Raw genomic sequence first — 26,666 nt, forward strand, 5'->3', positions numbered from 1 at the left:
GTTGTACATACATATGTCATCCAGAGATCCTGGGAAGGCAGTTCGACGTACTCGTCCTGCATTTCATCGCTGCTTGATGGATGTACAGTAACAAACATGCTGAGAGGGAGATAAGCAGAAAGATAAGATAAAGTTGTATTGTCACAATATGTCACGTCACACGACATTCCTTTTCTCTGAATTTCGGTGAGCAAATTTCCTTCCATACTGTGAGTACGCGAACTCAGTACTTGCGGCTCTACAGAGGTACTCAGGATATGCGGCCGTCAGTTGCAAGATTGATTCGTCTTGTTCCTCGGTCGTCCGTCCAGCTCACGCAGAAGGTCGTCCCCTCGTCCGCCGAGCGACCCCCCGAAGTCAAGCCACCTACCGTCATCGACATCCTCCTCGAGCGAAAAGAAAAAGTCGGCGATAACTGGCCAAGTAACATTCGCATAGAGCCACCAATACCAAAGGTGGCATTGAAAGATGTCCAGTCCGGCGTGAGGACCCAATTGAAGAAGCTCTTGAAAGAGCGGTAGGACTCTGGTATGCTGTCGGTACAATGGTCGTGTAGAGTCTTGTCGTGCTGATTCAAGAACCAGGAATTCTCACCAAACCATCCAGGAGGAGCGATGGTCATTTTTGTACAAAACGACACCGTTCAATTTGCATCACGCACTGTATCCTCTTGATTATACACAAGGAATGAACATTATACTGATTCCCTGGCACAGACAAGATATTGTGTGAACTACATCTATGTAATTGCGAGTGATCGTAAACTTGTGGCGTTCGCAGAGATCAAGGTAAAAGAGCGGATGACAATGAATCTTGCAATGATTAGGCAATAAATAATCATGAGTATCAGTGAAGCGGAAGAAGAAAATGCAACGGAAGCGAGTCCCAACCAGCAACGTGCTACACACGGGTAGACGTGTCTTCATTATGGGCTCCAGCAGACGGGGGATTCAGTGTATTCAGTCGAGGCAGTCGAATTTTTAGTGAAGGTGTCCCTGGAGTGGCGGAGGAGCTAGGCATCGCGGACTGCGGAGGAGCAGAAATTGACCCGGGATGCGTAGGTGTACGGGCTGACTTCCTTCGGCTCTTCGAAGGTAAAGCTGATTTGTTAACCGCTTTCCCTTTAGGACCATGGTAAGTAGGGTCTCCATCGTCATCACCGTCCTCGTCCGCTCGCTGTCGCTTCCTACCTCGCTTAGGTTTCTCGGTAATGACAACGTCTTCGTCCTTGGCGGGCGGTCGTCGTATAGCTCTTGTGCGTGTGGCTTGGGTCTGCGCGGCTCACGTTAAAAATCAAAAAGAGAAAGAAGTCGAACCATGAGCATTACCTTAACGGTAGACCCGTTCGTCCTACTCAATGCGGACAAGCTCCCATCAGTGTCTTCCACCTGGTGACAGAAAATGTCAGGTGGAGAGATTTGGAGAATAATGGAACCGGCACCTTCACACGAACGGTCTTCGTAGCTTTCGGCGGGGCGATAGGATCTGGAAGTGGGTCCACTGAATCAACGACATCTTCGGGCAATCGACTGGAGCTCTGAAAATGCACATAAATGCTTGTATTATGACCATATCAAGGGCACTACCTTTGACGGAGCCCCATTCTTTGTCCTTGTAGACCGTAACTCCCGAGCGCTTGGGTCCGCAGTGACAGACGCTGACTTTTTCCGCTTAGCAGTAGATGCTGACGCACTTGCACCATTCACATTTCTCGGGATTTTCTGTCTGATTTTGAGCCTCTGAAGAAAGCTTTTTGACATGTCACTGCCTTACCTTTATGACACGAGGTCTACCAACAGCCCTGGGCTCACTCTTCCCGGTAATCTCTGGGCGTTTCAGGCTAGTCGAGGCGGAGGGCTGCGGATCGCTTCCCGTAGTTCCCAGCCGGAAGTCGCAAAGCATCTTAGAAAGAAGCATGAGATCTACGTGAACCCACCAATAGAAAAAACCTTTTCACCTGCGCTATTGCTATATCTTCGAGATGGGATGAATCAGGCCTCTCCTCAGGATCGTCCAAGGAGCTCAAAGACGTCAGCGGCGACGACATTCGAGAACTATCTTCTACATCTCTACAACGTTGTCAGTGCGGGTTTTCGGATGCAATTGCACATATGGCGTACCCCGAGGCGGCAGTTTTATTAACCTTACTCCAGAAATCCAACAAGATGATACGCTCGGGAACCCGATATCTTCGTCCGTTTATCAGAACTTCGTCCACGTTGACTTTGGAATGTGATATGGCTGTTGATGGAAGCTGAGACGGAATGACCTCTATATTGCCGTTGTTAAACTGCCTGGGCTTCGTGATTTCGATGGGAGGCGCATTGTGCTTCGGTATTCGATGTCGGGAAGGCTAAAAGAGTGTGAGATGTAGCAATAGTATGGTCGATGATGGACTGACAAGGATTCGTTCTGCATGATTAGGACACATCCACTTTTTAGTAAAAGGTGGCATTGTCGATAAAGGAGGATCCAAGCAATCTAGATGCCAGTGCAAATCACAGTAATCGCAAGAGACAATATGTTTCCACATCTCGTAGTGTGCACCTTTCGATGTGGATCTTCGAGCACGCTTTGCAGCTGGTGCAGCGGCCGCTACGTTGTCAGGAAGAGCAGAGGTGCCACAACGATGGCAGAGAACAGGAGCTCCGTTCCTGTCCTTTAATCGATAAGAATCGCGATCTTCTAATTGACCATGCCGACTGTAAACGAAGTTAGTACCCGTGAGGCGAGAACGACAAAACAGAACGCACTTGAGCCGTGGTGGTTTTAACTCTGAGCTATCAACGTAAGCCCCCCGGTCACCAGTTGCGACTAGGCGAAAAGTCACATTGCTGTAATTCATGACACGTAGATTTTGCTTACCGTCCTTAAAGAACGTTCGAACGTCGGCAGGGAGCTGGAATTCTGAGGGTATAGAGGTATCGACCAGATGGATAAGGGGAGATATAAGGGAAGCGGGTGGTTTTTTAGGTGGATCCTGAGTCCAGCGTCATGATAAAATGTTGAAAAAAAGATGGAAAATGCTTACCTTGCGAATGTTACATGCTGGACAAAACCATCTGCTATCACCCTCATCGACGCTCTCTATCGGCGGATCGAGACACCAGAGGTGAAAGGCCCTAGGACAGCCATCGCAGTACACGAGTTTGCCCAGCTGGCGACAGGCAGAGCAGTGGTCTTGGTTGGTCATCTAGGACGCAGTAATGCATAAGAGTAGAAAGAAAAAGAGAGCAAGAAGCACTCACAAGATGTCCTGGTTCAGGCGAAAGCAGAGATATCATGGGGGGCTCCTCCTTGACTCTGACAGCAGACGTCTCTATTTCCCTGCCCTTCCCTTTGTCCTTCCTCTTCAGCCTTCCATTCGTGCTCGTCGAAGGGAGGTCCTGCAAGTTTTGGGATGAAGCAGAACGGGACAACACGGGCATGTCGTCGTCGATTCCGGCCATGGGCCAATCCGCTCCCGGGGCCGATGGCGGCGAATGGGGCGGCGAGTGTGCTTGGACAGGCTCAGAAGGGTCGGTGGTGGGAGCACTGTTGTTGTTATTGTTGCGAGCAGATGCACGCTGGGCGCGGCCAGTGACAGCGCTGACAAAGTGACGAGGTGGTGGGTGGAGAAAGACAAGGAAGGGGGGTAAAACACGACGAAAAGAGTCAGCATAGGTCGTACAGCGAAATGAAAGCAGACAGACCTTTTATCCACCCTGACACGAGTCTTCAGGATGTCCATGGACTCCTGGCCTATCAAGGTGCCATGGACGATGCCAGAGTAGGTAGTGCCAGGATCATCGGGCCAGAGGGACGAGTACATTGTAGATGACTTCTTGTTCGTCATTGGCTGCTGGATATGGCCCAGAGGAGGCGGTCCTGGCAGAATTTCGGTCGCAAGAGAAGCATCTCCCTCGAGGTGAGGAGGCTGGCAGACGGGGACTCCTGGGGGCAGCACGTATGGTGGTATGCTCGCCGTCGATGCCATCTTTTGTACCAAAGATGCAAGAAAGGCCCTTTACAGGCCACGGCCGCACAGAGAAAACAGAACAGCCAATTTTTTTGTCGGACGACCACAGGGCGACCGGAGTACCAGAGTGTAAGTAGTCAAGATGTAAGGTGGCTCAGTCATGTTCCACTCCGGCATTTGTTACCACATTTTATCATTCAACATTTTTCTACTACAAAATGAACAGTAACAATCTACAACAGTGTAGTGACCTCCACGAAGTCTCCGCCTTCGCTAGGGGATCAAAAAAGGCGCTTATCCGAGCGATATCGGCGGCAAAAGGCTACCGTTTTCGTTCAGGCGCCGTAAATACGGAGGGAACAGCTTCATTGTACAGCGTTTTCATTCACTCAATGAGCGAGCTCACAGCCATGGAGAGTCAAGGCAGAAGAGTCGGCCTAGGAAATCAGTCAGATCGTAAGACGAACAGGAGGATAATATTTACCTCTGGGACCAGAATGACAGCCCGTAGTTACGCATACGATGGAAACAAACGAGATGCAATAGTCATCGTAGCACACTCGAAGGAAATCAGAGACCACAGAGAAAGATCATCCAGATCGGCATGGAGACCGCTCGGAGAGTATAATGACCAGAATAAATGCCCTATATGTAGCATACATCCAAGAAAAATACCAGAAAATCATTCAAAGGAACGCACCGAAAAGATATTTCGAGGACCAGTAGAAGGAAATAGAATGCCAAGGCCGCGGTGGAAGGAAGATACTTCCGCCCGTACAGCATATAAAAAAGCCAGTTGATTGCCGAGTATATTTTCATTTGTGCGCCAGGTATCTGTATCTGTTTAGCTGCGGTAGACTTATCATGATCAACAGTCCTAGCATCATCAAACGCAGTAGCAGTCGCAAATTAGAACGCCGTGGGTGTGTCATCGCGAGCATCGCTGATATTGAATATCGTAGGGGATCTTCCCATTTCCTGTTCATCGTTTGAAGACAAGAACACCAGCAGCCAAGTAAATATTCGGCGAGAAACACTGGCATCGCAATCCAACTAGAGGGCTGGCACACGCAGCACATGCATTTGTCTGCAGAGTCTAGTAAGAGCCGTCGACCAGGATAGACTTCCACCATCGCATTAGTTAAATCCTCGTAGCGAAGACTGAGCCTGGGATTGAGCACTGGGAGCAAGTCGATGGTGAGAGTAGAAAGCAAGGAATGAGTCGCCGGTTTCTGATTTGTTTACCGGTGATTAAACGTGCACGTACCGGCGTCGTATCATTGGCTCTCGTAGCTTGAACGGGTGAACGATTGTTCGTGCTAAACTCTTCATGTGACAGCCATTAGTTGCTTTCTTACCACCATAAAAAGGGCCAATGCATTCTCTTTCCTGGCACCCATCATGCTCGCTATCCTGAGCCGACTTTTTGTGCTCAGCGCTCTCTTTAACGTTCCTGCGTACTCAAAGAGCCCGTCGTTGAACATTCTCTTGACCAACGATGATAGCTGGGCGTCGGCGAACATCAGGTGCTGATTCATATCGAACTATCCACATCGCTTTTACTGATGGATCACAACAGAGCGACGTACTCTGCTCTCAAGGCAGACGGGCACAACGTTCTCTTGGTAGCGTGAGTACGTATTCGATGATACCACCCACGACAATCTGACACGTCAATATCAAGACCCGCGGTGCAACAGTCCGGACGAGGAGGCACCTTTGTTCTTCCGACCACCAACATAACAGCGCCCGGAGGCGAATTTGGTTCAATACCTGTCGGTGCGCCGTACTTTGGTCACGACGAGAATGACCAGAACCTGTGTATGTCATCTTCACATTGTGCAGCACATACATGCTGAAGAGATCCAGGGTATTTCAATGGAACGCCTGCGGCCTCAGCAGTTTTCGGCATTGATATCATCGCTCCTATGCGTTTTGGCGACAAGCCCATTGACCTCGTCGTCTCTGGTCCAAACGAGGGCAGCAACAACGGCCCATTCTTGTACACGCTTAGCGGGACCATCGGCGCGTCCTATGCGTCTGTTGAGCGAGGCGTACGTTGGACCCTAACTTTGTGACCACTAGTGTTGATGCATATCTAGATACCAGCAATAGCTATATCAGCAGGCAACGGCACTCATCGCTCCTTCACGACTAACACTGGTGCGAAGGATGATCCTGCGAACATCGCTGCTCAAGTAGCCTTTACCTTCGCGAGCTCCATTTACTTCGTCCTCATCAATGTTAACAGTTAATAGTCAACTTTGTCGCTGCTCTTACTCGCGGTATCGATCCCACACAAACGCGCCTCCTCCCTCTCGGAGTTGGCATTGGGTTTGTCCTTTGGTCTTTCCTGTTCCTTCCAGTCAAATGAACAGTCTTCCAGAATCAACATGCCCGTATTTGGACCAGGAAATCCTTGTGTAGCGGTAGGTCGTTTCCAATCGTCGCAACGACTATCCCTCCAACTTATATCCTCACAGCCCCCGTTTGTTTCAACACGTATGACCGGCGGTGCTGTCATTGACCGACTTTCGATTGATCCAACAACCGGATTTCCTGTATCCAACGACTTGTACGCTGTCTATGGCATTTACTCAGTCACCATTATTGAATATCTTTACTATAGGGTAGCTGACGGCCTCAACGTCATCTTGAATGGGAATCCCCAACTTCCTGGTATAAGGCATCCCTAGTGTTGTCTGAAAATACCGCTAAACAGTTTCTATAGGTGAAACACTAACCAGCGCAGAATGTAAGACCGCGGTAAGCGTGTACTCGGTGGACTACGATGCCCCTTCCGAGGTGGCGGCTCCCATCCAGAAACACCTTGCACCAATCTTCGGGAAAACGAAATTGGGTTAAGCGTACTTGCTTGAAGACCAGCGTGTACACTCTTATACAAACAAAGTGACTGAACATTTTTGGAATCATTGCCCGACCTTAGTACGAATCAATCTTGTTCAAGATTTCGGTTTTCATAATCTCGCCTTTGAACAAGGCGTAGGTATTGAACGATTTCCCAGTTGTAAGAGCAGGCCGCCTGGTGATAGTATCACAGATATCAGATTTATTGAATACGAAACAGTTAATGACACCGGAACGCCATATAGATGTACATGAGGGATAGTGACTACTATTCTTCGGCCTGTGTAGCCGTCGACACTGGGGACAAGTCGACCTTATACAAGTCGCTACAAACACCATGAGAACGTAAAGTCTAGACAGTCGCTGGTCAGCATAGGTATGAGATTGAAGAAGGCGATCCCCTTATCCAAGTCCTTGAGTATGCGTCCATATGCGTTGATCATTGCCGTGATATGGTTAGTCTCAAGATGTATGAGTGTCAACTTGTGGACAACGTCCAATACGTTAGTATCAGGGGGCCGTTCTCAAACAAAGTGGCAAAAATGGGTTACGTCTTTGGCAAACTCTGGGCACCGGGTCACACTGCTGGGATCCAAGGGAATGAAAGAGCTGATGGCTGGCCAAAGAGGCAGTGGAGCTCGAAGCTAAGGTTGCAGGGAGTAGATCGAATGCTCTCCGGAGGTCGAAAGAGAAGCTGAAAAGAGAATGGACAAGGGCGTGGAAAAACAGCCCAAAAACTGGCTTCTTCGCATCCTCTAACCGTATAGCACCATTATAGCCACACGCACCCTTGCAAAAGGCAGGTCACGTGCTGTTTCGATGGCGTTTTGCGGACTTGGACGCGAGAAATCAATGTCCTGCCCCTTTCGTTTTCATCCCTCCCAGCTCCCTGCATACAAACCTGCAAACTTTATCCGTGATTGACCGAATGTGAGTCACATGGTTTAGTTTGATCTTGTTTGTGGTTTTTTTTTTTTTTAAAATCTATATTTCGAAACCGCAACCCGTAATCTATGTACAGAGACGCGGCGGCGCTTGCTCATAGCCAGCCCCAGTAGCTACTGTAGGTACACAAGGGGATTTTCAGACCTTTAATGGTATAGATTTCTCGTGTCTTTATGTGTTGAGTCCTTGGTATCCAGGGGTCTTGTTTGTGTAATCGGTCGCTAACACTCTCCTTCCCTAACACCAACCCAAAGAAACTTGCGGCCTTTCCAGGCCCTTGCCTTTCGACAAACCACCCAAATACTTGTCAGTATCTGGGTGTCCTCTTATTTAGTCATCCCATCAGATACGTAGCCAGACAATCTAACTTATCAAGTCATTGGTAGCTCAGCTCGGAGATTTCCGTGAGTGGCTCAGTCAGCTCGGCGGCTCGAGCCGAAGCTGCGGCAACACTACTCGTGACCAACCATGCATCGCCATGTGGCTGTGCTCATTATGTCCCTTGATCTCGTGACGTAAGCGATGGCGAGACTGACAAGCACAAGGTAACAACTCTCTCTTGACGTCGACCAGGACTGCAGCGTTCCCCTTTTATGACTCTTCCAGCTGAACTGACTTCCCTCATTCTCTCCGACCTCTGGGCCATCCAATCTTCTACTGATGAACACACCCAAACTTTCGCAAATTGCTCTCTTGTATCCAAACAATGGACAGCTATCATGAAGGAGGTGAATTCCACCCACACCGTCATTCCCTTCTCCTATAATGCAGGTCAACTGTATACTATCCGGTCCATGTCTTCAATGTCCAATCCACTGCTCTGCCGTACCATAACACTCAGGGTGGATTATGTGATCATGCCCCAGCTCCTTCTGAAGGCTAGATGCAGTCCCTCCATTGCGGCTAACAATGGAATAGAGTTGATTCTTCGGAAGCTATTCTATGGCCCGAATGCACCTCGAAATGCTACCCATATTTACATAGATTATCTCGACGATCCCCAGGTCCACATCCCTCTCTTCTGGATTCCTCGACAGATCGCAAAGCTGACTATCATATACCACTACCGACGCTGGGTGCCCTTTGGTTTCCGAGACGAATGCCCCTTTCGTTGTCAATGCAATCATCCAATGGTTGACCGGGGAGTCAGACAGCTCTGTATTATGGGATCCACGTCAGTGATAGCCCACCGACTCATAACCCCTCTCACGGAATGGAAATGTCTAACTTCGCTGATTACCGCTGTCCGAGTTAGTCCAGCTGCTATTCCGGTCCCCTTGCGAGACTCCTTGACGCAGACGAGCTATGATTATAGAAGACAGTATGTAGGGCCGGAATTTGCCCCTCGTGTTATGTTTGGCGAACGGTTGGACTGGTCGTCTTTTCAAACGAGCAAGTGGTACCCAAGTATGTTGTTGTATGTCTTTGCAATCCGACTAAATACTCAGCTCATCTCTAGTTGACTTAAGTTACTACAAATACTATATTCCCATGCTAGAACAGGTCATTCCACTGGGCTCTGTGGGATACATTGATCCTTTAACCAGGAAGTTCGTCGTATTGTTCAATGCCATCGATCCTACGACGTCGAATGACCTACGAATTCCTTCCATCCCGTCTATCCTCGAGATGGGTGGGACAAAAGTGATTGAGGATCCCTGGTATTCCTCGGCGTGGGATTATGCGTATAACAAGTTCGATATCCTGCACAAGCTTGGAGCTTGGACCAAGGGAAGATCGTTCGTGTTCCTTTGCCTTTAGCATCTATGTGTTGCTGACGGAAGCAGAGTATACAGTATCCCTCTGGGACTTGACATGGATAAGACGCTCTGTCTCGGTCTTGGACGTGCATTTCGTCGGGACTTTGAAGGCAACCAGTTCAAGAATTGGTTGACCGAGCACCGACAAATCATTATGGACGTGTTTGGAGACGACCATCCCTATATCCGAAAGCGCGTAGACCTTGGTAAGGGTATCTTCATGCCACGAATTATGAACTTTTTGCTGACTCGGATGTTACTATCTTTCAGTGACAACCACGGTAGACTCTTCGCAATATGTTTGGTTTGCCCATCTCGGACACAAGCTACACGTGGAGACCGGAAGCAGCGAAGAGGTAAATGCACTTGTCATTATCCTGATAGCGTCACTGCTAACCACTCTTACACTCCTACTTTCAACTTGACCCTCAGGCATTGCGTAAGCCTGGAAGACTATGGGGGGAGGTCAAAGTACCTCAGCGTTATACTCATCCCACACAGGTTTTAGTTTCATGGGAGCACATCTCCACCGTAGGCCAGACACCAATGACTGTCAAGATTCGTTGCTATTCTGTCGTGTAGTTCCAGGGTGAACAATGATTTCTGAGAGAAAGTCGATCTGTGCCGATACCCATGAACGAAAACGGTTTATCCTCTTTTGCTACTTCTGTATTTATATCCTCCAGCTGTATTCAATTACTTAATTGCTTCAATTATTTTGCTCTATTAGCCAACTAGCGCGCGCTTGTTGGGCAAAATAAGTCAGTCTCGTCATCCTCGCGAGTCGTACAGGCCGGTCTAGAACATAAATCTCATAACCTGATAGCCCGTGAACCTATACCAACACACGCGATATCAATACTATCATAGGTGGTAAGGTAATCATAGAGCATAAAGAATAGTACACACCCTCAGTCAGACCACCAGAGAGTAGTGTGCCACTGGTGGAGACGAGTCATCATTACGATTGAGGTATATTATTTATTTACTCATTACTTTACTTAATTACTTACTCCTGATGTAGTATCTTATTTAGACTTCGTCAACTGGTATTCTCAAATTGTGTGTCTTGAATTTCCAGCGCTGAGCGGTCAGCTTTCACGTAATATCATTGTGACGTCTGCAAAGTCAGAGTACCGCAGTCACAGTGGCACTGCTGGATAGTGGCTGTGCCTCGCATCATCCGAGTCAACGCGTCGTTTTAAACTGTTGACCTCCACTCAAAAATCATCCTAGACCACACTGGTAGGTCTCATGAAACTTCCCCTTCTTTCCTTTTCTGTTCTCTTATCATGCAATAGATTTTTCACGACCAACCCACAAGTATCAGTAGTAAGTCCCGACATCAATCTGTAGCACGCACACCCAACAGCGGCAATGTTTTTGCGTTCTGATGACTAGACATTATCTGCTGATTTCATGGTGGAGGTATCCATCATCATGGTCTCCGCTAGAAGGGTGTACCATGTATTGTATATTGCAGCATCTCAGCGGGCGTCGTCAAGTTTATCGCCGCTGGCCTGTTTCCACCACTATGTTAAAAGAGCATGACTTGGGCCGACACGATAGCCTCCCATATACCAACGTTAATGCTCGCTCCTGTGGGTCCCCACTATCCATATTATAGTGATCCTATCACAGATCCAGCTGAGTGCTTCTGCATCAACTGGGTCTTTAAAATAACCTCGTGGTAGTGCCAGAGCACATCCTCAAAGAACTGGCGCTTCTCGTAACACAATACACTGACAAAGACCTACCAACTATCAGCATTTGTCGCACCTGGTCTTGTAGCTACTCGGTGTTGGGAAGGCTTATGCACGCTGTAAATGTCTGGAGTCGAAGTGTCAGAATCAGCTAGTCCTAGATGATGTACGACATCCATATCCTCGCCAATCCGCCTGTAAAGTCATGACTTTACAGCCACCTCACGTGCCGCCAACACGTCCAAACACGCCAGAGGGAAGGGAGCATGTCTCAGCGCGCTCTTTATAAAGAGCCAAAAATGGCTCACTTTCTTTCCTTCCCTCCTTCCACATGCTCTCCTATCCACTACTCTACTACGTTCTTTTCATATCAACCTTTGGCCCTTCTATAACACAAATACAACAGAAGCCTGAATCTCTAACCCCGGCCCCAGCCTGTGTCATGTCCTCCTCGCCCACGCAGCCTTTTGGTACTGCTTCACGCTACCACCAGTGCGTAATTGCCTTTCACTTTTCTTGTTCTGCTTTTTTGGCTAACTCGCCCAATAGCTCCACAACAACTGCGCTCAGCGGTAGTCCCGGAGAGAACTCTGGTTAGTACCGATGTCATGTCTCTCTTATCTCTTAATCAATCACCCATTTTCCTACAGGGATTCTGACCCCCCTCTCCGTTACCGGTTCGAGTGCACAGGCATCGCTACGGGAAGGGATTCTCTTACCTGCCCATTTAACACCAGTTTTCTCTGGCCTCCAGCCGACCTCTACACTTGGAAACAGCTCCGTTTCTCCCATCATAGGCACGCCAGCCTTCATAACCACTCCCGCCTTGTCAGTAGCCACCTTTTCGGAGGAGCGCACCACTTCTTCGAAACAGTTAAGGATCGCCTTCATCATCCTTGGACTCATATCTGCCCTCCTAGCGTTACGGATGTTTTGGCGGTATATGCAGCATATATCCGACACCTGCAAGCAGTATGACGAAGAGCTCTGTAGGGTGTGCAAGTCTCTTTGTGGGGCGTGCAGGCAGTGGGGGAGGTCGTTGGGGGCGGTGTGCCTACCTCAAGCCGCTGTGTTCATGTTTTTACCTGATGAATGGAAGAAACAAGTATGTGGCCCAGTCATGTATACAACATCACACTCATGATCTCTAGTTCAGCCCATCGGAACTGGCAACTTACCAAGTTCTCCTCGGCTGGAATATCTTGCTTTCCCTCCTCCCACTACTTGCCATGGTGTTCGACCGCAGTTGGAAAACAATCTTACTTTCGTTCAGCGGATCTTTCATATATCTTTTTTCGGCGATCCTGAAAATCCTGGTGCGTGAATTCCTAGAACCGTTGATATGAGATGTCCCGCGGCAACTATAGTCTTTACAGACGCGTAGGACTTCTGCTGAAGTGGGTTCTAGACGCCTCGAAAGGCAAGTGCATTTAATCGGTATTATGAGGTTCATATTATTAACAGTGAAATATAGTGCGTATCGAATATATACCCAGGATGCATCCTATTACCGTCAGCTCGCTGAGGCCCGTTTTGTTAATGCGTATTGGCATTGCCTTGAAGCTGCGGTAACCATTGATGAAACCGACGATGAAATGGTGGACACGGTGGTAGACCCCACTGTTGATGCAACGGTCGACATAACGGAGGCTAGGCCGGCTCGCATAACAATGACCTGTAACGACGAACCGTCATCCAGCCCAGAACCGAACATAAAAAATTATGTGAGTGAGCGCTAATTCATAATTGATACTATTGGTTTAACCTTCAATTGTCCAAAGTTCACAGAATTCAGTGCAATATATGTTGTTGTTGTCTTATTAGGTATACCGATCCTAATCGGGCTGGGAGCACTGGTCTCTTCTTTGGAGGAGCCGTCGACATCCTACCTTTTCTCGGCGGCTGTTATCGCTGATAGGATCCTCGAGGTAGCTGCAAAAATCATGGTGAGTGCGCATTGTGTAATGAAAACATCTCGTCTAATTATCAAAAGGCGGCTCAAGTATCTGCAGAGGTAGCACATTATAATGCCGGAAAGCTCGAGCTACGTCCAAACTCGCGAGTCCACGAAGTGCACAATCTGCGAAGTGTCGAAAAACTACAGAACAAGCTACCTTCATGGTGAATAGCTACTAGTCACCATGTAAAACGGCACATAGACTAAATTTTTTGCAGGTACGCACAATTGGTCCGCGGATACAGATCCATCAGCTGGCGTTGGAGGATCATATTCATTTTCACAGACGATGAGGTGCTGAAATTGTGCCAACCAACGCGCAGGCTTCGTCGTAAGACCAGACCTTCTGGTTCGGGAGCATAAATGCTACTAAGGACAGTTGACGTCGCTCTCTTTACTTTATTTCTACCTACTATACCATACTATACTTGGCTAGAATATGATACTGTAACCGTGCATGGTGATTCATGGCTATTCCTTGGCTGGATCGGCCATACCCTCTACCCTCGAACATCTCCCTTGCCTTCTCATCCCTGACCACAGCATACACCCTGATCGTCACATTTGCCACCACATACATAGTCATATGCATGCTCAAGAGCTCCATCTTCTTGAGGTACTTGGTATTCAGATTCGGCCGATGGCGCACAACTAGAGTGTCGCGTGATAGAAGTTACATATCAAATCGAAACGACGAAAAGGAGAGCAGCATTCTCAGCTCAGTAATTCATAGCAACACTTGCAAGGATCGTGCTGTGCAACAAATCAGCTTCAAAGAGGTAGACGGAGGTAACCAATCCCATCTTAAAAGCAAGTACAATCGATAGGCTGTAACACGTTACATATACATACACGTCTAACATAGTGTATTAATCTACCTCCAAAACTGTACCGCGCTGTACGCTCCCCCAGCCTGAGATATATGTCAGAAACAATCGAAACATTATAGCAGGCAACTACTTACCAACCAGTCTCCAGTGTTTCTCGATTCTCCTTGAAAGTGCAACCTTCTCACCTATTTCCGTACAGGCGGGAGAAGTCAACTGGATCTTAGCCAAGTCAGCTTTGACGCTGAGAACTCGGCCACCCGTGGAGGTTGATCCGATGTTAATCAAGAGCAATTCACTCTTGACGAGTTTCGCAACTTTCGTCTGCTTCTTATCCTCCGTTTTGACACCCAAAAGACGACGAAGCAAGAAGAGACTGATTTCAAGCTCTGACAAAATTCGTTGGAAATAGTGCGAGTCACGTAACGCTTAGCAAGCTTACCTGTAAAAATCTTGGGCAACTTTCCAACCGCACCCAAAACCTGCCCCACAAGACGATCCGCTCTGCAAAGCGTCGGGTCTATTCTCGTGCCGACACCAATGAGCCCGCCTGGAACAGCAAATTGCAACAAGTTGTTTTCAGCGTGCAACGACATAATCCGGCTGAAGATAGGCTGGCACTTGTTACGCCCTGCGTTGTCCTTGGTTACAATACCAGGTCGAATTTCTACTTCTTGACCAAGACGAAGAACACCGGTGAGAATTGATCCTCCGGCAACACCACCTTTGAGATCGTCTACTTCTGACCCTGGCTTGTTCACGTCAAAGGACCGGATAACAATAAGTCTTGGGTCTGAGGTAAAATCGCGAATGGGAATTGGGATACGCTTCACGATGTACTCGTTGACGGCGTCAATGTTGTATTTCAGCTGGGCGGATATAGGCACGATGGGTGACGATTCAGCGACAGTGCCTGTATTTCGTTGTTAGTGAGATATAGTGTATGGCAAGAAAATCATACCTTTGACAAAGGCAGCGATACTCTTTTGGTGCTCTAGGGCTTGGGCCTCCTTGATCAAATCGACCTTGTTTTGCAAGATGATGATGTTCTCTAATTTCATGATTTCGACTGCCGCAAGGTGCTCGGAAGTTTGTGGTTGAGGACAAGTTTCGTTACCCGCGACCAATAACAGGGCGGCGTCCATGACTGCAGCACCGTTCAACATGGTAGCCATGAGAATGTCGTGTCCAGGACAATCAACGAAAGAAACATGTCGGATGAGTTTCATCCGATGGCCGCATCCTGGTCGTTCACAAGGAGGGTTGTCCTCTTTGTCGGATTTGTACGAGCGGTAACATCCGGGTCGCGGGCAAGCGTCGTTTTCACATTTGTATATCTATGCATGATGAATGACTTCAGTCAACAGAACGGGCATGTTGCGCACTTTGGCGTTGGCATAACCGAGCTTGATGGTAATATTCCGCACTAGTTCGTTCTTGAACCTGACAGTCTGAACACCGGAGATGGCCTTCACAACTGTCGATTTTCCGTGGGCGACATGGCCGATGGTACCTGTGGTCCCTCAATCAGATAGCCCGTATTGAGCAAGACGATCGTGCATACCCAAGTTTATTGTAGCCTACATAAAAATGAGTCAAAATGCATAGCACTAAGAGAGACTTCTTCTTCATACCTGTTTTGATATTACCTCCGGTGACAGAGGAGTGAGTTTTGAAGGGTCGACCTCGATTTTGGGAATCGCGTCTACGACATCGTCATCCTCGGCATCCGAGTCAGAGTCTTCTTGATGCTTTTGCAGCATTTCGTCACCTGGCATTGTGAATTGTTGCTGCGGGTAAGGAGGATGATGGGCGTAAGGAGCAAGAGCAATCTGAGAGTGACTCGAAGTCTGAGTGTCGAAATAAATGGATCGAAGAAATTGAACGGAAAATTGGCCAAGATTAGTAGAAATAATTAAAATAATTAAATAAAATCCACGTGCCCGTCTTAGCACCCGTTTCGGTTGCACTTGGACTCTTCATCATGCGTCCACCATCCCCGTCCATACCAGAGAAAGAGTTTGCCTACGAGGCGCTCAAGCAATCCTTGCGTCTAGATGGCCGCTTGCCTCTTGAACTACGAGCTCCCAAGCTGACGTATGGTTCTGAGCTGGGCTACGTCGAGTGTGCTCTGGGAAAGACACGGTGAGCCACTAGCATTACGCTTGCTTCCATTGTTCATATTTTTCTCGCCGTAGAGTCATAGCAAACGTTGATGCAAAAATGGTCAAGCCTCTGCCTGAACGGCCATTTGAAGGGCTTCTGACCATCCATTCGGAAATCTCACCGATGGCCTCCAGCGAGTATGAACTTGGTCGGTAGGTGCGTATCTTTCGAATTGGCTTCACGCTGTATCTAACGATTTCTTAGACCTTCAGAGGAAGAGATCACTATAACTCGAATGCTGGACAAGGTGCTCAGACGGAGCGATGCCATCGACAAGGAATCGCTTTGCATCCTTGCCGGGCAGAGAGTGAGTTGCATCTTTATCAGCCTTCAGATTCCTAATCTTCGTCCTATGTTCCTCTTGATAGGTCTGGCACCTTCGATTGACGCTGCATTTTTTGTCAGATGCAGGAAATCTGCTTGATTGCGCATGTCTAGCAGGCATTGTCGCTCTTAAACAGTTCCGGCGGCCCGAGGTTGAAGTCGTCGGAGACGAAGTCACCGTGGTATGCCTTTTCTTCCCTTTTCAAGCATCCGCGGTTCCTTATCATCGTTTTTCCAGCATTTGCCGTCTGAGCGGGCTCCAGTACCCCTTGCTATCCATCACACGCCCTTCTGCCTCACCTTTGCCTTCTTTCCCGATGAGACCACTCATCCAGTTTTAGACCCCACACTTCTAGAACAACGATTGAGTGCAGGCTTGATGTCTGTCGCATTGAATGCACAACGAGAATTGTGCGTCGTTCAAAAGATGGGCGGCGTCCCTTTGGCTGCAGAGGATGTGTTGAAGATCATCAACATCGCTGTAACGAAGGTCAAGGAGCTGGATGCCTTTGTTGAGGGCAGTCTTAGGGAAGATTGGAAAGGCCGGCATGTTGAAGTCAGATGATAGTGAGCAGCACACACAACTTGCCTTCTCAATTCTCACACAATTCTTCCTTCAGATACTATTGGAAACTGTTTTCTGTTCCCGCCTTGCCGATAATTTCTCCCATGTAAAACCCGGGCATTGTGTGATTCTTATGCATCGTGTTGATGCCCAGACAATGGTACGTACGCTACCAGACCGTTTGTCGGTGTACTGACCGGCTATTGTTCCTAGAGGTCACTGAATGGTCAATTAAAAGTAGTTATCTGTATAAAACGGTACGAGTTTCTTTACTGCGGCCCAGCGCGATTGACTGAAGAACAAGTCGCAGAATCCCGTCTTTATGCCTCAAAATAGAAATGCCGTCATATGACATAATGTATTTACGTGCAAATAGCCAGATTCCGCCGAAGTTGCCGAAAACATTTTCGGCAAATCCGACGACGCGCCTCTCGCAGAACAAGGCCAGTGCCAGCGCCGCCCACCTCAAAATCCAGCGACACCGTCCTCAATTCCAAGCCGCTTTTAATTTCTCTCTCTCCTCTCACCCTCAATGCTATGGGCCGCCCGCAACCGCCGTTGCCGTCCAGCAGGAACCGCAACCGCATTACCAACAAAAGTCGCCTCAAAATCGTGCGCGGGGATGTGGCATTGGAACCAGTCATACTTGATGAGGACGAGGAGAAGAACCGTTTGCTGCAGAGCGTCGCAGGCGTTGACCAAGACGATGCAAATGTGAGTTGTCGCTCTTAGCCAATCAGATGCTGCCATGTCTCCTAGTGGCGGTGGCAGTGTTATCCACGGTTCAGCTTACTCATCCCCCCGTTCTAGGAGCACCACTTGCAACAAGTCCTCTCTGCGGCATCCTTTCGCTCTCAAGCAGTGCGAAGCGCAGAAGTTGACAAATCTCAGAGCTCATCGTCAGTGTTCATCCCGACACCTGATTCCACCGGTATCGTCGACAACTATGAAAGCTTATATCCCGCAAACCGATGGTCTGATCCTGTACCATATATCTTCTCATCCCTTACAGTGGAAGAATGCATCTCTGGTGCGCTCGCACACGGAGCTACGTACTATATGGATGAGAAAGACGAGGAGTGGGTTAGCAAAAATAACGAGGAAGCCCGCGGGGTGGGCACTAGCAGCCAAGCAGCGCTCAGCTCAGGTACACGAACTTCAGCGCGCAGTACCAAGGCGAAGGGAAAGGACTCTGACAACAATTCTCCAATTGAGATATCCGAGGATCAGTTTGAGCTTGTGATGGGTTTGTTCGAGCTGATCACTCATGAAGAAACGGAGTATCTGCATCATGTTCGTATACCCTTATCTAGGTCACCGCTGCATTCTCAACCCCTCCGACAGAGTCTTAGCGGCGGCATGCCTTTCCCGGATTTCTCAAATTACCAAGATACTTTTGCGAATGAACTTTCACCAGCTCATTTTTCAGCGTTCAAAGTTCCTTCTTGGGTGCCACCGCCTTCCCAGTTACTGCGTATCGCGCGATTGGTCTATCCTCATTGGAAGGAGCGTCGCCTTGATCGTGGAGGCCTCAGAATTACGCCTACTCTCAATGTATGTCTGCCATTCTGATCTAAATTGCAACGTCGACTGACGAAGTTATAGTTTGATGAACAGGATACTTTGAACGAATCGTATGTCTGCTTCCGTCAGCGTGAAGTGAAAGCTGTCCGCAAGACGCGCGCTTCACAAGTTAACTCTTCCGACAAACTTGCTTCCCTGAGCAAGCAGCTGGCAGATCCCTTGGATATAGCGAATCGCGTTTTGGAACGAGAAAAACACAAGATGGCCTCTATTCAGCTGCATAAGACGGTTTGGGAACGAAGACTTGCTCTGGTTGAGCTAAAGCGCAAGAACCCAACTCTGGGGGATAGGACCGATACGGAATTGCTAGTCGATAAGGAGAAGCCTGTCAAGAAGCCTGATCCGTCAGTATTCCACTGCCTGTGTTCTTTTCACCTCATCAATTATTATACACAGACGTCCACCTCGTGTTTCTACTACGAAACGGGAGTCAATCGCGCCGTCTCCGATTATACGTGCCGAACCGGCTATACGCCCAAGCAAGCGGTTATGTATTCTATCCGAAGAAATTGAATCAGCTATGCAAAGAGTGAGGACGAATAATGTCGCCCAAAACATGGAAGACGTGATTGAGGTCGGTAGTTCTGTCATCCCAGCTATGATATTCTGACGCCTTTTAGAATCCTCACTATGCACCTCTGCCATCTTACGCTTCGCGTCTGTTCAAGTTTATGCCACCTTCAAATGGGTCGTCTTCTACGCTGGTTGCAGCGACAGCATCGGATTCAGACTCAGAAGCAGGCCCATCTACAAGCAGACAGTCGATGCCTATTCGTCTACGTACTGGTCGCGGTGGACGAATGCATGTGGATCGCCGTGGCGTTCACCGAAGAAATTATCAACCCAGCCGTCCTGACAATGACATGGAAATAGAAGAAGATAGAAGGATGGAGGAACGGTGGCGTTTCGATGCAGGACGACGAGCCTATGGTGCCTGCAGGAGGAAGTGATGAGCAAGATCGTACCCTTGTCGATGACTACGACATCAAGTGAGTATCTGTGTCTCCAAGTCAAGCAAATCCTAACGAATTTTCTCTTGTGTAGATACCTACGCCACTCAATGCGAATCATGGCTGAAGTTGATCCGGCTGTCATGAACGACCCATCCATCATAGTTCATAGGGAAGGTACGAGGGAGATGGTCTTTCCATTCCGACTCGGCATTCCCGTGAACGTCGCTGTTCGTCCCCCAATCCAGCCGCCGCGCCCTCCACCGATTTCAGCTCCTATTGCAATACAGCAGGCACCTCAAGCTGCTGTCGCAAATAACTCCAGGTTGTCCTCCACCATCCAGTCTCATGCCACCACTCCCACTCCCACGCCAACAACCGCCAACGGTGGCGGTCGTGCTGCCATTACCATGCCGCATATTGATACCTCAAAGGGTGATGTTCAAGATGGGCGGACCGTCAACGGTCTGAGTTTACAGCAGCTTCAGCAGTTGAAGTCAGCATTCGCGACGACCAGTCCCGAGATGGCGAAGTACATTCCTCCCGTCATGAGACCACAATGGACGAATCTGGCAACCGCTGTACCTCAGAACGGTGACACTGCAGCCACAGACGTGCGAAATGGTTCACGCACGCCTGTCCTGCCTGTCACGACTCAGAGCTATTAGTTGACTTTCGTTATCTTCTAACCATTTTCGCCCTTCTGTTACTTATTGAAGTTAAGATTATATTACACCCCCCTTCTCAGTCGAAAGTATCTTTGCAATGGTGTATTTTTACTACATAAATTAGGTAGGGGATGTGTTCAGTGCCCCTTTTTTTGAAGGGCGGTTCTCTTTGGACGTGTATATGTTTGAAAACGTAGAGTAGACTTTGATTATGCAAAATAAGACAATGTTGTATGCGAATATGTACACGATGATACCTTTCGCTTGTACGATACCTTTGCTCGGAAGAGCGCCTTCTATCCCACATTCATATCATCCTCTGGAATAATGTCTGAGGGCACGTCAGGCCGCTCTCGTTCCTTGCCTTTCTGAGAATGACTGCTACTGGAATATTTCTCCGTCATGGATTTGAGCATGCTTTTCCATTCCTCATCAGACATCTTCGGACCTCCTGCCGTGGTCGCCTCCAGAGCCATGCCAAGAAGCTCAAGGACTTGATGGTTCACCGGGTCAATGCTGAGGGACTGCATTGAAAGAAAAGATTCGTCAATACATGTAAAGGAGCGAAGGAGAAAACATCCTACTTCGTGATAGATCTCGATGGCTTTGTCGACATTGCCAAGGAGATGGTGTACCATGCCCATGAATCCCAAAGCGACTGAATTGTGAGGATCCAAATCGAGTACCTGTTGATACGCCACTTTGGCATCATTGAAACGCCTTCAAGTTGCGTCAGACGAATTCTCCAGGACAACCACTCGACTACACACCTTAGTTTACGATAAGCAGTCCCCAGATTCAGATAGGTAGATATCCAATTGATACGGGAACCCTGTGTCACTTCGGCAAGCTTCAAGGCCTGCTGGAATAGACCGGCGGCATCATCATACCTGGCCAAGGTCAAGAAAGATATCGATCACGAAAGAAATCACTCACTTCCCCTGACTGAACGCCAGCACACCCAGCTCGTTTATCAGCAAAGGGTCGGTATCACACATGTGCCTTGCAGCGGACAGAGACTCCTCCGCCAAGCTGATATTGGATAATGTCAGATGTTCCATGCCGATGAACATTAAAGGCAGATGGGTGCTTAAATTACCCGTCTTCAGTTTACGCGCAAGGAGACACGCTAGAGGACCTACCCCGTAAACATCCGCGCGCACGTAGAGTAAGCAGTGATTGCATGGTCGTGCTCATCCTCATACGCAAAGGTATGTGCAAAAGCTACCCACGCGGGTGCGAATCTCGGATCCAACAAATTCGCTTTCCTGGTGGACATTCGTCGCATTAGGAATTAAATAAGTTGGAAGCTCAAGAATCTTACCCAAAATATTGTCTAGCCGTCGACCATTTTTTATTGCCGAGGTACCATACTCCGACTGCGTACCAGCTCAAAGGATTATCAGGCTCTCTATCCACCATGTCGTGTGCCAGAAGGAAGAGCTTAGAGTGCAAGTGATTTATGTGAAACATGCACGCAATGTGTAAAGGCAAAGTATGGTCGTGAATAGAAATCAGACTCAGAATCCTTGCAGAAACAGCGAATCAGCAAGATGGTGTGACAAGAAAGAGAATGAAAATACCGTGATGTGATTGTGAAACAGTCGTGCCATCTAAACGAGAGATATAGGGAGTCGGCGAAGCTAAACAAGACGTCTGGGTTGTCACCCAGGTGATACTGTTCTACAAGTTTTTGGCGCGTGAGTGCATGCTCCTCCGCATGCTTGTACTTGCGTAGACGAGTCGTATACATAAGTTGAACGAACTCTGCATCCTTTGGGGTCTGCACCTGATATGGGAGGGACTGCACGAACTCCCACTCTGGTGTGGATGTAAGTCTGCGACGGTAGATGATAGGACTGCCTCTAACCTTCATCTGAAGTCATCATTTCAGTACTGACAAGCTTTTCGAAGGATTCATAGCATTTCACATCGAGGCCGAGGGCTTCCATGAAGCATTCTTTTGCTTGGTCGACGCGTCCTATTTTCTGCATAACAATTCCACGAAGATGGCACATCGACGCTTCAATCTGTTACGATGAGTGGGTGTATATAACAGGGATAGAGAATGATCACCTTGATGCCACCATCGATATTCGGTATTGACGGGCCGCTTTTCGCTGCATGGCTATTAAATGCATGACTTTGCCCAGAGATGGTTTTACTTGCCTGAATCACGGAAAGGGTTTGCCTCGCCTAGAATTTCTGTCGCGGCATTCCAATTACCTTGCCTCACCATACACTGAGCAGCAAGGTACCGACAGGCAACACTCAAATCTACCAGCCTCGACATTCCAACTCCAGGACGCGTATCATCAGCTTTTCCCAACAAGGTGCCTGGGCCCATGGGCAAACGTACTGAAGAAGTCGACGGTCTGTCGGAATCGAGCTGAAGAAAAGAGGTATTTCCATTGGGCGGCCCCGACGATGGTAGCGTGACCATCATGGCAGGAACAGGAAACGGGCGCGTGAGCAGCCTCTCTGCCCTGGCATACTGATGGATCTGGAAATACGTCTGCGCGAGCCAAAACGCGTCGTTTGGGTCGTCTACAATATATGAGCCTACTCAGCAGAATAGAAACAAAAAGACGCGACTTACTCGTCCAGCTTAGGATTTTGTCCCCCCAAAAAGCCGCGGTCTCGTAGAGATGCTGCATCATGGCATCGTGTCGCCAGAGGCGCATGCGGTCAATTATACCCCATTCGTGCTCCTGCTCATCGTCTGCGTCGTCCTCGGGGCCTTGGAACACGTCTGTAGTGTCAATCGTGAGAGGATGTGGAGGTCGGACTGAGCTCTCCTTAGGCTTTCGTTGGCGACGCGGGCTGAGCCCGATTGGTGACACAGGGAGCATGGAACGGTTGGGGTCGAGAGCTACGGATCTCGAGTAGGACATAGTGCTCGAATTGCCGTCTTCAATGTAGGAGTCGGTGATGTTGTGGGGACCAAAGGAGAATGACGAGCCAAACGATGACCGCGGTCGTTTGTTGTTGCCAGTCAGGCGGGTTGGTATCGATGACGGTCCTTGTGCTGGTGTTGAATTCATCGTGAACGACGGCGGTGGCGAGAGAGAGCAGTGTCGCCGTGAAAGGCAAGGAGAAGGTCACGGTCAGAGGCAGAGTCGTAAGTGAGACTACCACGCGACTCATCATCACGCTTCATGGCCAACACCACCGTCAGCGGCTCCTTCGCCATCCATGGCCAGAATCCACAAGTAGGTGGCCTTCATCGTCCTGCACAGCGTGCTCATCATATCAGCATCTAGTCGAAACTGTCATTCGCAACCGAATTTACGAGTCCAATTATTGGAAAGAGCATTGTTTTGCCCTCACTGGTAAGCGCGAACTTCGACACAGCACGTTGAACTGACCGTGTCTTGTAGCTGAAAGCCTCATCGACAAGGCCATCGAACTGAAATTCATCGGAGGCGTATACGGAAACCAGCGACCGACAGATTTCATGTGTCTCTTGCTGAAGCTGCTCCAGATCCAGCCTGAGAAAGAAATCCTCATTGAATATTTGCAGGCAGAAGATTTCAAGTACGTGGTGTTGTCTTCTCCTTCTTTCGTCTTTGGTGACCTCTTGCCCAGATATCTACGGGCTCTGGCAGCAATGTACATCCGAATGACATTCCGTGCAGTTGAGGTGTACGACCTCCTCGAACCACTGCTGAAAGACTACAGAAAATTAAGGCTACGGAACATGGGTGTGTCTCGTTCAATCCGTCCATTCTATTCTTTATCTAACTCTTTCAGCCGGTTACTCTCTTACGTTCATTGACGAGTTCGCCGATGCACTGTTAACAGAAGAACGCGTCTGCGATATTATTCTTCCACGACTTGCGAAAAGACAAACTCTTGAAGAAAACGGGGACATTGGTCCCCGAAAAAGCCGTCTACTAGACGCAATGGAGGGTAAGAGCGACCATGGCAGCGACCGGGGGAGAAGTCGAAGCAGAAGCAGTAGCAGGACAAGCTCCCGCTCACGAAGTCGGAGCAGGAGCTTGTCATCTGCAGGTCGCTTCATTTCCAGAAGCCCTTCTCGTTCCCGCTCAGGTTCGCGGTCACCGTCACCGTTCCGGTCTCGTAGTAGAAGCATCTCTCCAGATCGTATGGAAACAGATTCATGATGTATTAGCGGGTGTACTATACTATCTTTTTTTCTGCTTGTCAAATCTCTGGTCTTTCCAGCCGCCAAGCTCCTTTGCAAGGACTTTCCACCTATCTTCGACAAATGGCAGGTTTCCGACAGCATCCAGCGTCTGCGGTGCAATGTACCCACGATTTCGATATCGCCCGTACCATACTGTCCAGGATAATTTAGTAGCTCGAAGTGTAAATGACGAGTTGAGCACGTACTGATATCGTTACGACGTGTTGGGGCGGCCTCGATACGATCCGTACGACCTTTCAGACAATCCCTCAATGATTGCGGAGTATAATACTTGCACACCACGCTGCCTCCCAGTTTCTCGATGGCTTTGACGGCAGTCTTCGATGCTCGGGAAGGAGTAATGTATATCTTGGACTTGAAATGCTCAGCACCCTAGTGATATCAATGAGAAAGGACCCAGTTCCTATAGCACAGAAACATACATCGCCCAGGACCTTGACCCCGTCGTGGGTATCGTGTATGCAGCCCGACAGCAACAGCTCCCTTGCAGTGATAGGATTTTCAGGCGTCGACGTTATTCGTCCTTGGTCAATCCAAAATTGAAGTCGTTCAAGGTTTATTGCCGCCCATGTTTTGGTATTCCTGCGGGAACGGGTGAGCACTCGAATACACCCGAAAATAAGAAGACGCACTGGTTGTAAAAGCCTCTTTTTGGGAATCGTCTCGTTATTGGGGTCTGACCGCCCTCAAATCCTGGCTTGATACCTGCACCAGAACGACTCTTCTGACCATTGTTACCGCGTCCGGCCGTTCCTCCATGATTCGAGCCTTGGCCTCTTCCGACACGTTTTTGCTGGGGACAGTCAGCCGCGGTTCGGAACACTCGATAAAATGCGTACGTGGTGCAATGACCCAGAGGCCGGCCCAATATTTCCCAGAGTCACCCGGGCTCTAGGAATCACCAAACGCGACGCCATGAATTTCGAGGTAAGAGACAAGTGTAAATTCCCACGGACGGTCTGCTTCGGGAAATAGTAGCCCCTAGGTATAGTCTACCTGCAGCACTGAGCAAGTACTGATACTCAGCCAAGATAACTTATTACATGATGATTTATTGCATCCCTCCAAGCCGATTTTTTGATGCTCAAGTGGATACAAGCAGCAATATTTAGCATTTGTTTATTTTATGAATTTCCGGGTTCTCGCGTCGCCACTGTCTTCGGACCTTCCATCATGGCACTAGTGAGCCTTCCTAAATGTTGTGTTTACTTATCCTGACATCTCTATACTAGATTGATTTTGATCCTCTCGAGGAGTTTGATCTTGAAACCTATTTTAAACGGCGTGAATGGTGGCAATCCATGCGCGGTTGGTTTGCTGAACGAAGATATTTTCTCTATCACCCTCAGTTTCACGAGGGGGAACTCATATCACTCTGCTACCCCGATATTTCATTTCCAGCAACTGGCTGGTCTGCAAAATCGCCTTTTCTGTATGCCTACAGGGAGAGCCACTCCCTTGAATACGGCGAATGTGGCGAGAATTATCTTTCGACTGACGTGCCATTTAGATCCGTATGGTCTCCTCCTAGCACATGTAAGTTTTATCTAATGTTTATACACAGAGTAGCGTTTGGTTTGCGCAAGACAGAGAGACGCGACTGGATCAAACGAGAAAGACACCGAAGAGTATCAAATATTGCGTCGGATTAGCGAGGATGCTTTTCAGACCTCCTCGTTTCATAACATCATACCTATCCTGGAGTTTCTAGACATGGAAGACTTCTCTGGTGTCGTGATGCCTCAGTCAGTCCTCTTCAGAGTCTCAAAAGACAAGCTTATTAACCTGTGCCTCTAGGTGGTCAGTCGTGTTTACACCTGATAACTCTTTCGAGACTATGCGCGAGGTGCTGTCCATGATCCACTGCCTGCTTAAGGTTTGTCGGCCTTGCTTACGCACCCTTCTGTATTTGACGCCACTAGGGTCTCGTGTTCCTCCATGACCGGAACATCGTACATAGGGTCAGTAGGCGTTAAGTTATCAGGAGTTTCGGTCCCTTCATTGACATTGCGACAGGACATCAAAGAGGGCAATACTCTAGTAAACCATGCTCATAACGCTCACTGGACCAGGCACTATCACACTGCGGCCTTTCATCGGTCTCTGCGTCGTGCAGGAGTGCTTACCTATGCTTATATCGATTTCGATATCTCCGTCATGTTTCCCCCTGAGACTCCGCGATCTAAGTGTCGACTTCCTTACTGGAAGTCATGGGATGGC

General features: G+C 48.6%; 13 protein-coding genes across 13 annotated transcripts; 8 read left to right on the forward strand and 5 right to left on the reverse strand.

The window, feature by feature from the left end:
* Nucleotides 1–161: 161 nt before the first annotated feature.
* On the forward strand, nucleotides 162–719 carry EV420DRAFT_1315704 (uncharacterized protein). Its single transcript, XM_060468663.1, has 2 exons — nucleotides 162–186; nucleotides 245–719. Exon 2 carries the CDS (start codon nucleotides 258–260, stop codon nucleotides 519–521), a length of 264 nt encoding a protein of 87 aa, XP_060323864.1. The 5' UTR covers nucleotides 162–186; nucleotides 245–257; the 3' UTR covers nucleotides 522–719.
* On the reverse strand, nucleotides 720–4,107 carry EV420DRAFT_1580796 (uncharacterized protein). The gene is made up of 13 exons (XM_060474638.1): nucleotides 3,693–4,107; nucleotides 3,249–3,588; nucleotides 3,032–3,193; nucleotides 2,866–2,980; nucleotides 2,754–2,814; nucleotides 2,402–2,702; nucleotides 2,121–2,353; nucleotides 1,958–2,069; nucleotides 1,774–1,902; nucleotides 1,587–1,721; nucleotides 1,442–1,537; nucleotides 1,329–1,388; nucleotides 720–1,272 (listed from the first exon to the last, which is right to left on the reverse strand). The coding sequence occupies exons 1-13, from the start codon at nucleotides 3,974–3,976 to the stop codon at nucleotides 901–903; spliced, it is 2,400 nt and encodes a 799-aa protein (XP_060323865.1). The 5' UTR covers nucleotides 3,977–4,107; the 3' UTR covers nucleotides 720–900.
* A 1,252-nt stretch (nucleotides 4,108–5,359) lies between these two features.
* Nucleotides 5,360–6,823, forward strand: EV420DRAFT_1623062 (sure-like protein; the record flags this gene model as incomplete). Its single annotated transcript, XM_060475896.1, has 10 exons — nucleotides 5,360–5,484; nucleotides 5,538–5,588; nucleotides 5,643–5,779; nucleotides 5,828–6,012; nucleotides 6,061–6,156; nucleotides 6,210–6,292; nucleotides 6,345–6,387; nucleotides 6,442–6,533; nucleotides 6,588–6,637; nucleotides 6,690–6,823. 10 exons carry the CDS (start codon nucleotides 5,360–5,362, stop codon nucleotides 6,821–6,823), a joined length of 996 nt encoding a protein of 331 aa, XP_060323866.1.
* Nucleotides 6,778–7,525, reverse strand: EV420DRAFT_1125311 (uncharacterized protein). The gene is made up of 3 exons (XM_060465940.1): nucleotides 7,408–7,525; nucleotides 7,233–7,287; nucleotides 6,778–7,171 (listed from the first exon to the last, which is right to left on the reverse strand). The coding sequence occupies exons 2-3, from the start codon at nucleotides 7,254–7,256 to the stop codon at nucleotides 6,902–6,904; spliced, it is 294 nt and encodes a 97-aa protein (XP_060323867.1). The 5' UTR covers nucleotides 7,257–7,287; nucleotides 7,408–7,525; the 3' UTR covers nucleotides 6,778–6,901.
* A 787-nt stretch (nucleotides 7,526–8,312) lies between these two features.
* On the forward strand, nucleotides 8,313–10,285 carry EV420DRAFT_1580807 (uncharacterized protein). The gene is made up of 5 exons (XM_060474639.1): nucleotides 8,313–9,178; nucleotides 9,231–9,510; nucleotides 9,559–9,737; nucleotides 9,802–9,887; nucleotides 9,964–10,285. Exons 1-5 carry the CDS (start codon nucleotides 8,365–8,367, stop codon nucleotides 10,111–10,113), a joined length of 1,509 nt encoding a protein of 502 aa, XP_060323868.1. The 5' UTR covers nucleotides 8,313–8,364; the 3' UTR covers nucleotides 10,114–10,285.
* Nucleotides 10,286–12,015: 1,730 nt separating this feature from the next.
* Nucleotides 12,016–12,732, forward strand: EV420DRAFT_1125400 (uncharacterized protein). The gene is made up of 3 exons (XM_060465941.1): nucleotides 12,016–12,339; nucleotides 12,386–12,654; nucleotides 12,709–12,732. The coding sequence occupies exons 1-2, from the start codon at nucleotides 12,163–12,165 to the stop codon at nucleotides 12,578–12,580; spliced, it is 372 nt and encodes a 123-aa protein (XP_060323869.1). The 5' UTR covers nucleotides 12,016–12,162; the 3' UTR covers nucleotides 12,581–12,654; nucleotides 12,709–12,732.
* A 1,209-nt stretch (nucleotides 12,733–13,941) lies between these two features.
* EV420DRAFT_1341444 (uncharacterized protein) lies at nucleotides 13,942–15,882 on the reverse strand. The gene is made up of 7 exons (XM_060468938.1): nucleotides 15,653–15,882; nucleotides 15,583–15,598; nucleotides 15,404–15,531; nucleotides 14,980–15,355; nucleotides 14,461–14,931; nucleotides 14,156–14,407; nucleotides 13,942–14,104 (listed from the first exon to the last, which is right to left on the reverse strand). Exons 1-7 carry the CDS (start codon nucleotides 15,794–15,796, stop codon nucleotides 14,061–14,063), a joined length of 1,431 nt encoding a protein of 476 aa, XP_060323870.1. The 5' UTR covers nucleotides 15,797–15,882; the 3' UTR covers nucleotides 13,942–14,060.
* Nucleotides 15,883–15,995: 113 nt separating this feature from the next.
* Nucleotides 15,996–17,421, forward strand: EV420DRAFT_1125441 (ribosomal protein S5 domain 2-type protein). The gene is made up of 8 exons (XM_060465942.1): nucleotides 15,996–16,163; nucleotides 16,217–16,336; nucleotides 16,389–16,491; nucleotides 16,553–16,690; nucleotides 16,747–17,075; nucleotides 17,129–17,233; nucleotides 17,287–17,330; nucleotides 17,384–17,421. The coding sequence occupies exons 1-5, from the start codon at nucleotides 16,003–16,005 to the stop codon at nucleotides 17,071–17,073; spliced, it is 849 nt and encodes a 282-aa protein (XP_060323871.1). The 5' UTR covers nucleotides 15,996–16,002; the 3' UTR covers nucleotides 17,074–17,075; nucleotides 17,129–17,233; nucleotides 17,287–17,330; nucleotides 17,384–17,421.
* A 189-nt stretch (nucleotides 17,422–17,610) lies between these two features.
* On the forward strand, nucleotides 17,611–20,275 carry EV420DRAFT_1485751 (enhancer of polycomb-like-domain-containing protein; the record flags this gene model as incomplete). Its single annotated transcript, XM_060470286.1, has 8 exons — nucleotides 17,611–17,787; nucleotides 17,884–18,366; nucleotides 18,418–18,627; nucleotides 18,679–19,001; nucleotides 19,054–19,231; nucleotides 19,278–19,463; nucleotides 19,531–19,646; nucleotides 19,702–20,275. 8 exons carry the CDS (start codon nucleotides 17,611–17,613, stop codon nucleotides 20,273–20,275), a joined length of 2,247 nt encoding a protein of 748 aa, XP_060323872.1.
* A 296-nt stretch (nucleotides 20,276–20,571) lies between these two features.
* Nucleotides 20,572–23,127, reverse strand: EV420DRAFT_1278912 (uncharacterized protein; the record flags this gene model as incomplete). The annotated part of the gene is made up of 11 exons (XM_060468111.1): nucleotides 20,572–20,799; nucleotides 20,860–20,995; nucleotides 21,046–21,165; nucleotides 21,212–21,364; nucleotides 21,418–21,543; nucleotides 21,600–21,803; nucleotides 21,859–22,096; nucleotides 22,146–22,305; nucleotides 22,352–22,403; nucleotides 22,441–22,822; nucleotides 22,875–23,127. 11 exons carry the CDS (start codon nucleotides 23,125–23,127, stop codon nucleotides 20,572–20,574), a joined length of 2,052 nt encoding a protein of 683 aa, XP_060323873.1.
* A 283-nt stretch (nucleotides 23,128–23,410) lies between these two features.
* Nucleotides 23,411–24,402, forward strand: EV420DRAFT_1315720 (PRP38 family-domain-containing protein; the record flags this gene model as incomplete). Its single annotated transcript, XM_060468664.1, has 5 exons — nucleotides 23,411–23,487; nucleotides 23,532–23,607; nucleotides 23,656–23,812; nucleotides 23,864–23,979; nucleotides 24,029–24,402. The coding sequence occupies exons 1-5, from the start codon at nucleotides 23,434–23,436 to the stop codon at nucleotides 24,400–24,402; spliced, it is 777 nt and encodes a 258-aa protein (XP_060323874.1). The 5' UTR covers nucleotides 23,411–23,433.
* EV420DRAFT_1631605 (ribosomal protein L18e/L15P) lies at nucleotides 24,383–25,396 on the reverse strand. The gene is made up of 5 exons (XM_060476161.1): nucleotides 25,286–25,396; nucleotides 25,079–25,239; nucleotides 24,869–25,028; nucleotides 24,632–24,818; nucleotides 24,383–24,578 (listed from the first exon to the last, which is right to left on the reverse strand). The coding sequence occupies exons 1-5, from the start codon at nucleotides 25,361–25,363 to the stop codon at nucleotides 24,424–24,426; spliced, it is 741 nt and encodes a 246-aa protein (XP_060323875.1). The 5' UTR covers nucleotides 25,364–25,396; the 3' UTR covers nucleotides 24,383–24,423.
* A 52-nt stretch (nucleotides 25,397–25,448) lies between these two features.
* Nucleotides 25,449–26,301, forward strand: EV420DRAFT_1125580 (uncharacterized protein). The gene is made up of 4 exons (XM_060465943.1): nucleotides 25,449–25,628; nucleotides 25,679–25,960; nucleotides 26,011–26,191; nucleotides 26,244–26,301. Exons 1-3 carry the CDS (start codon nucleotides 25,527–25,529, stop codon nucleotides 26,155–26,157), a joined length of 531 nt encoding a protein of 176 aa, XP_060323876.1. The 5' UTR covers nucleotides 25,449–25,526; the 3' UTR covers nucleotides 26,158–26,191; nucleotides 26,244–26,301.
* The last annotated feature ends 365 nt before the right edge of the window (nucleotides 26,302–26,666 follow it).

Source organism: Desarmillaria tabescens, assembly GCF_030435595.1.
Source record: "Desarmillaria tabescens strain CCBAS 213 chromosome Unknown EV420scaffold_72, whole genome shotgun sequence".
NCBI lineage: Eukaryota > Fungi > Basidiomycota > Agaricomycetes > Agaricales > Physalacriaceae > Desarmillaria > Desarmillaria tabescens.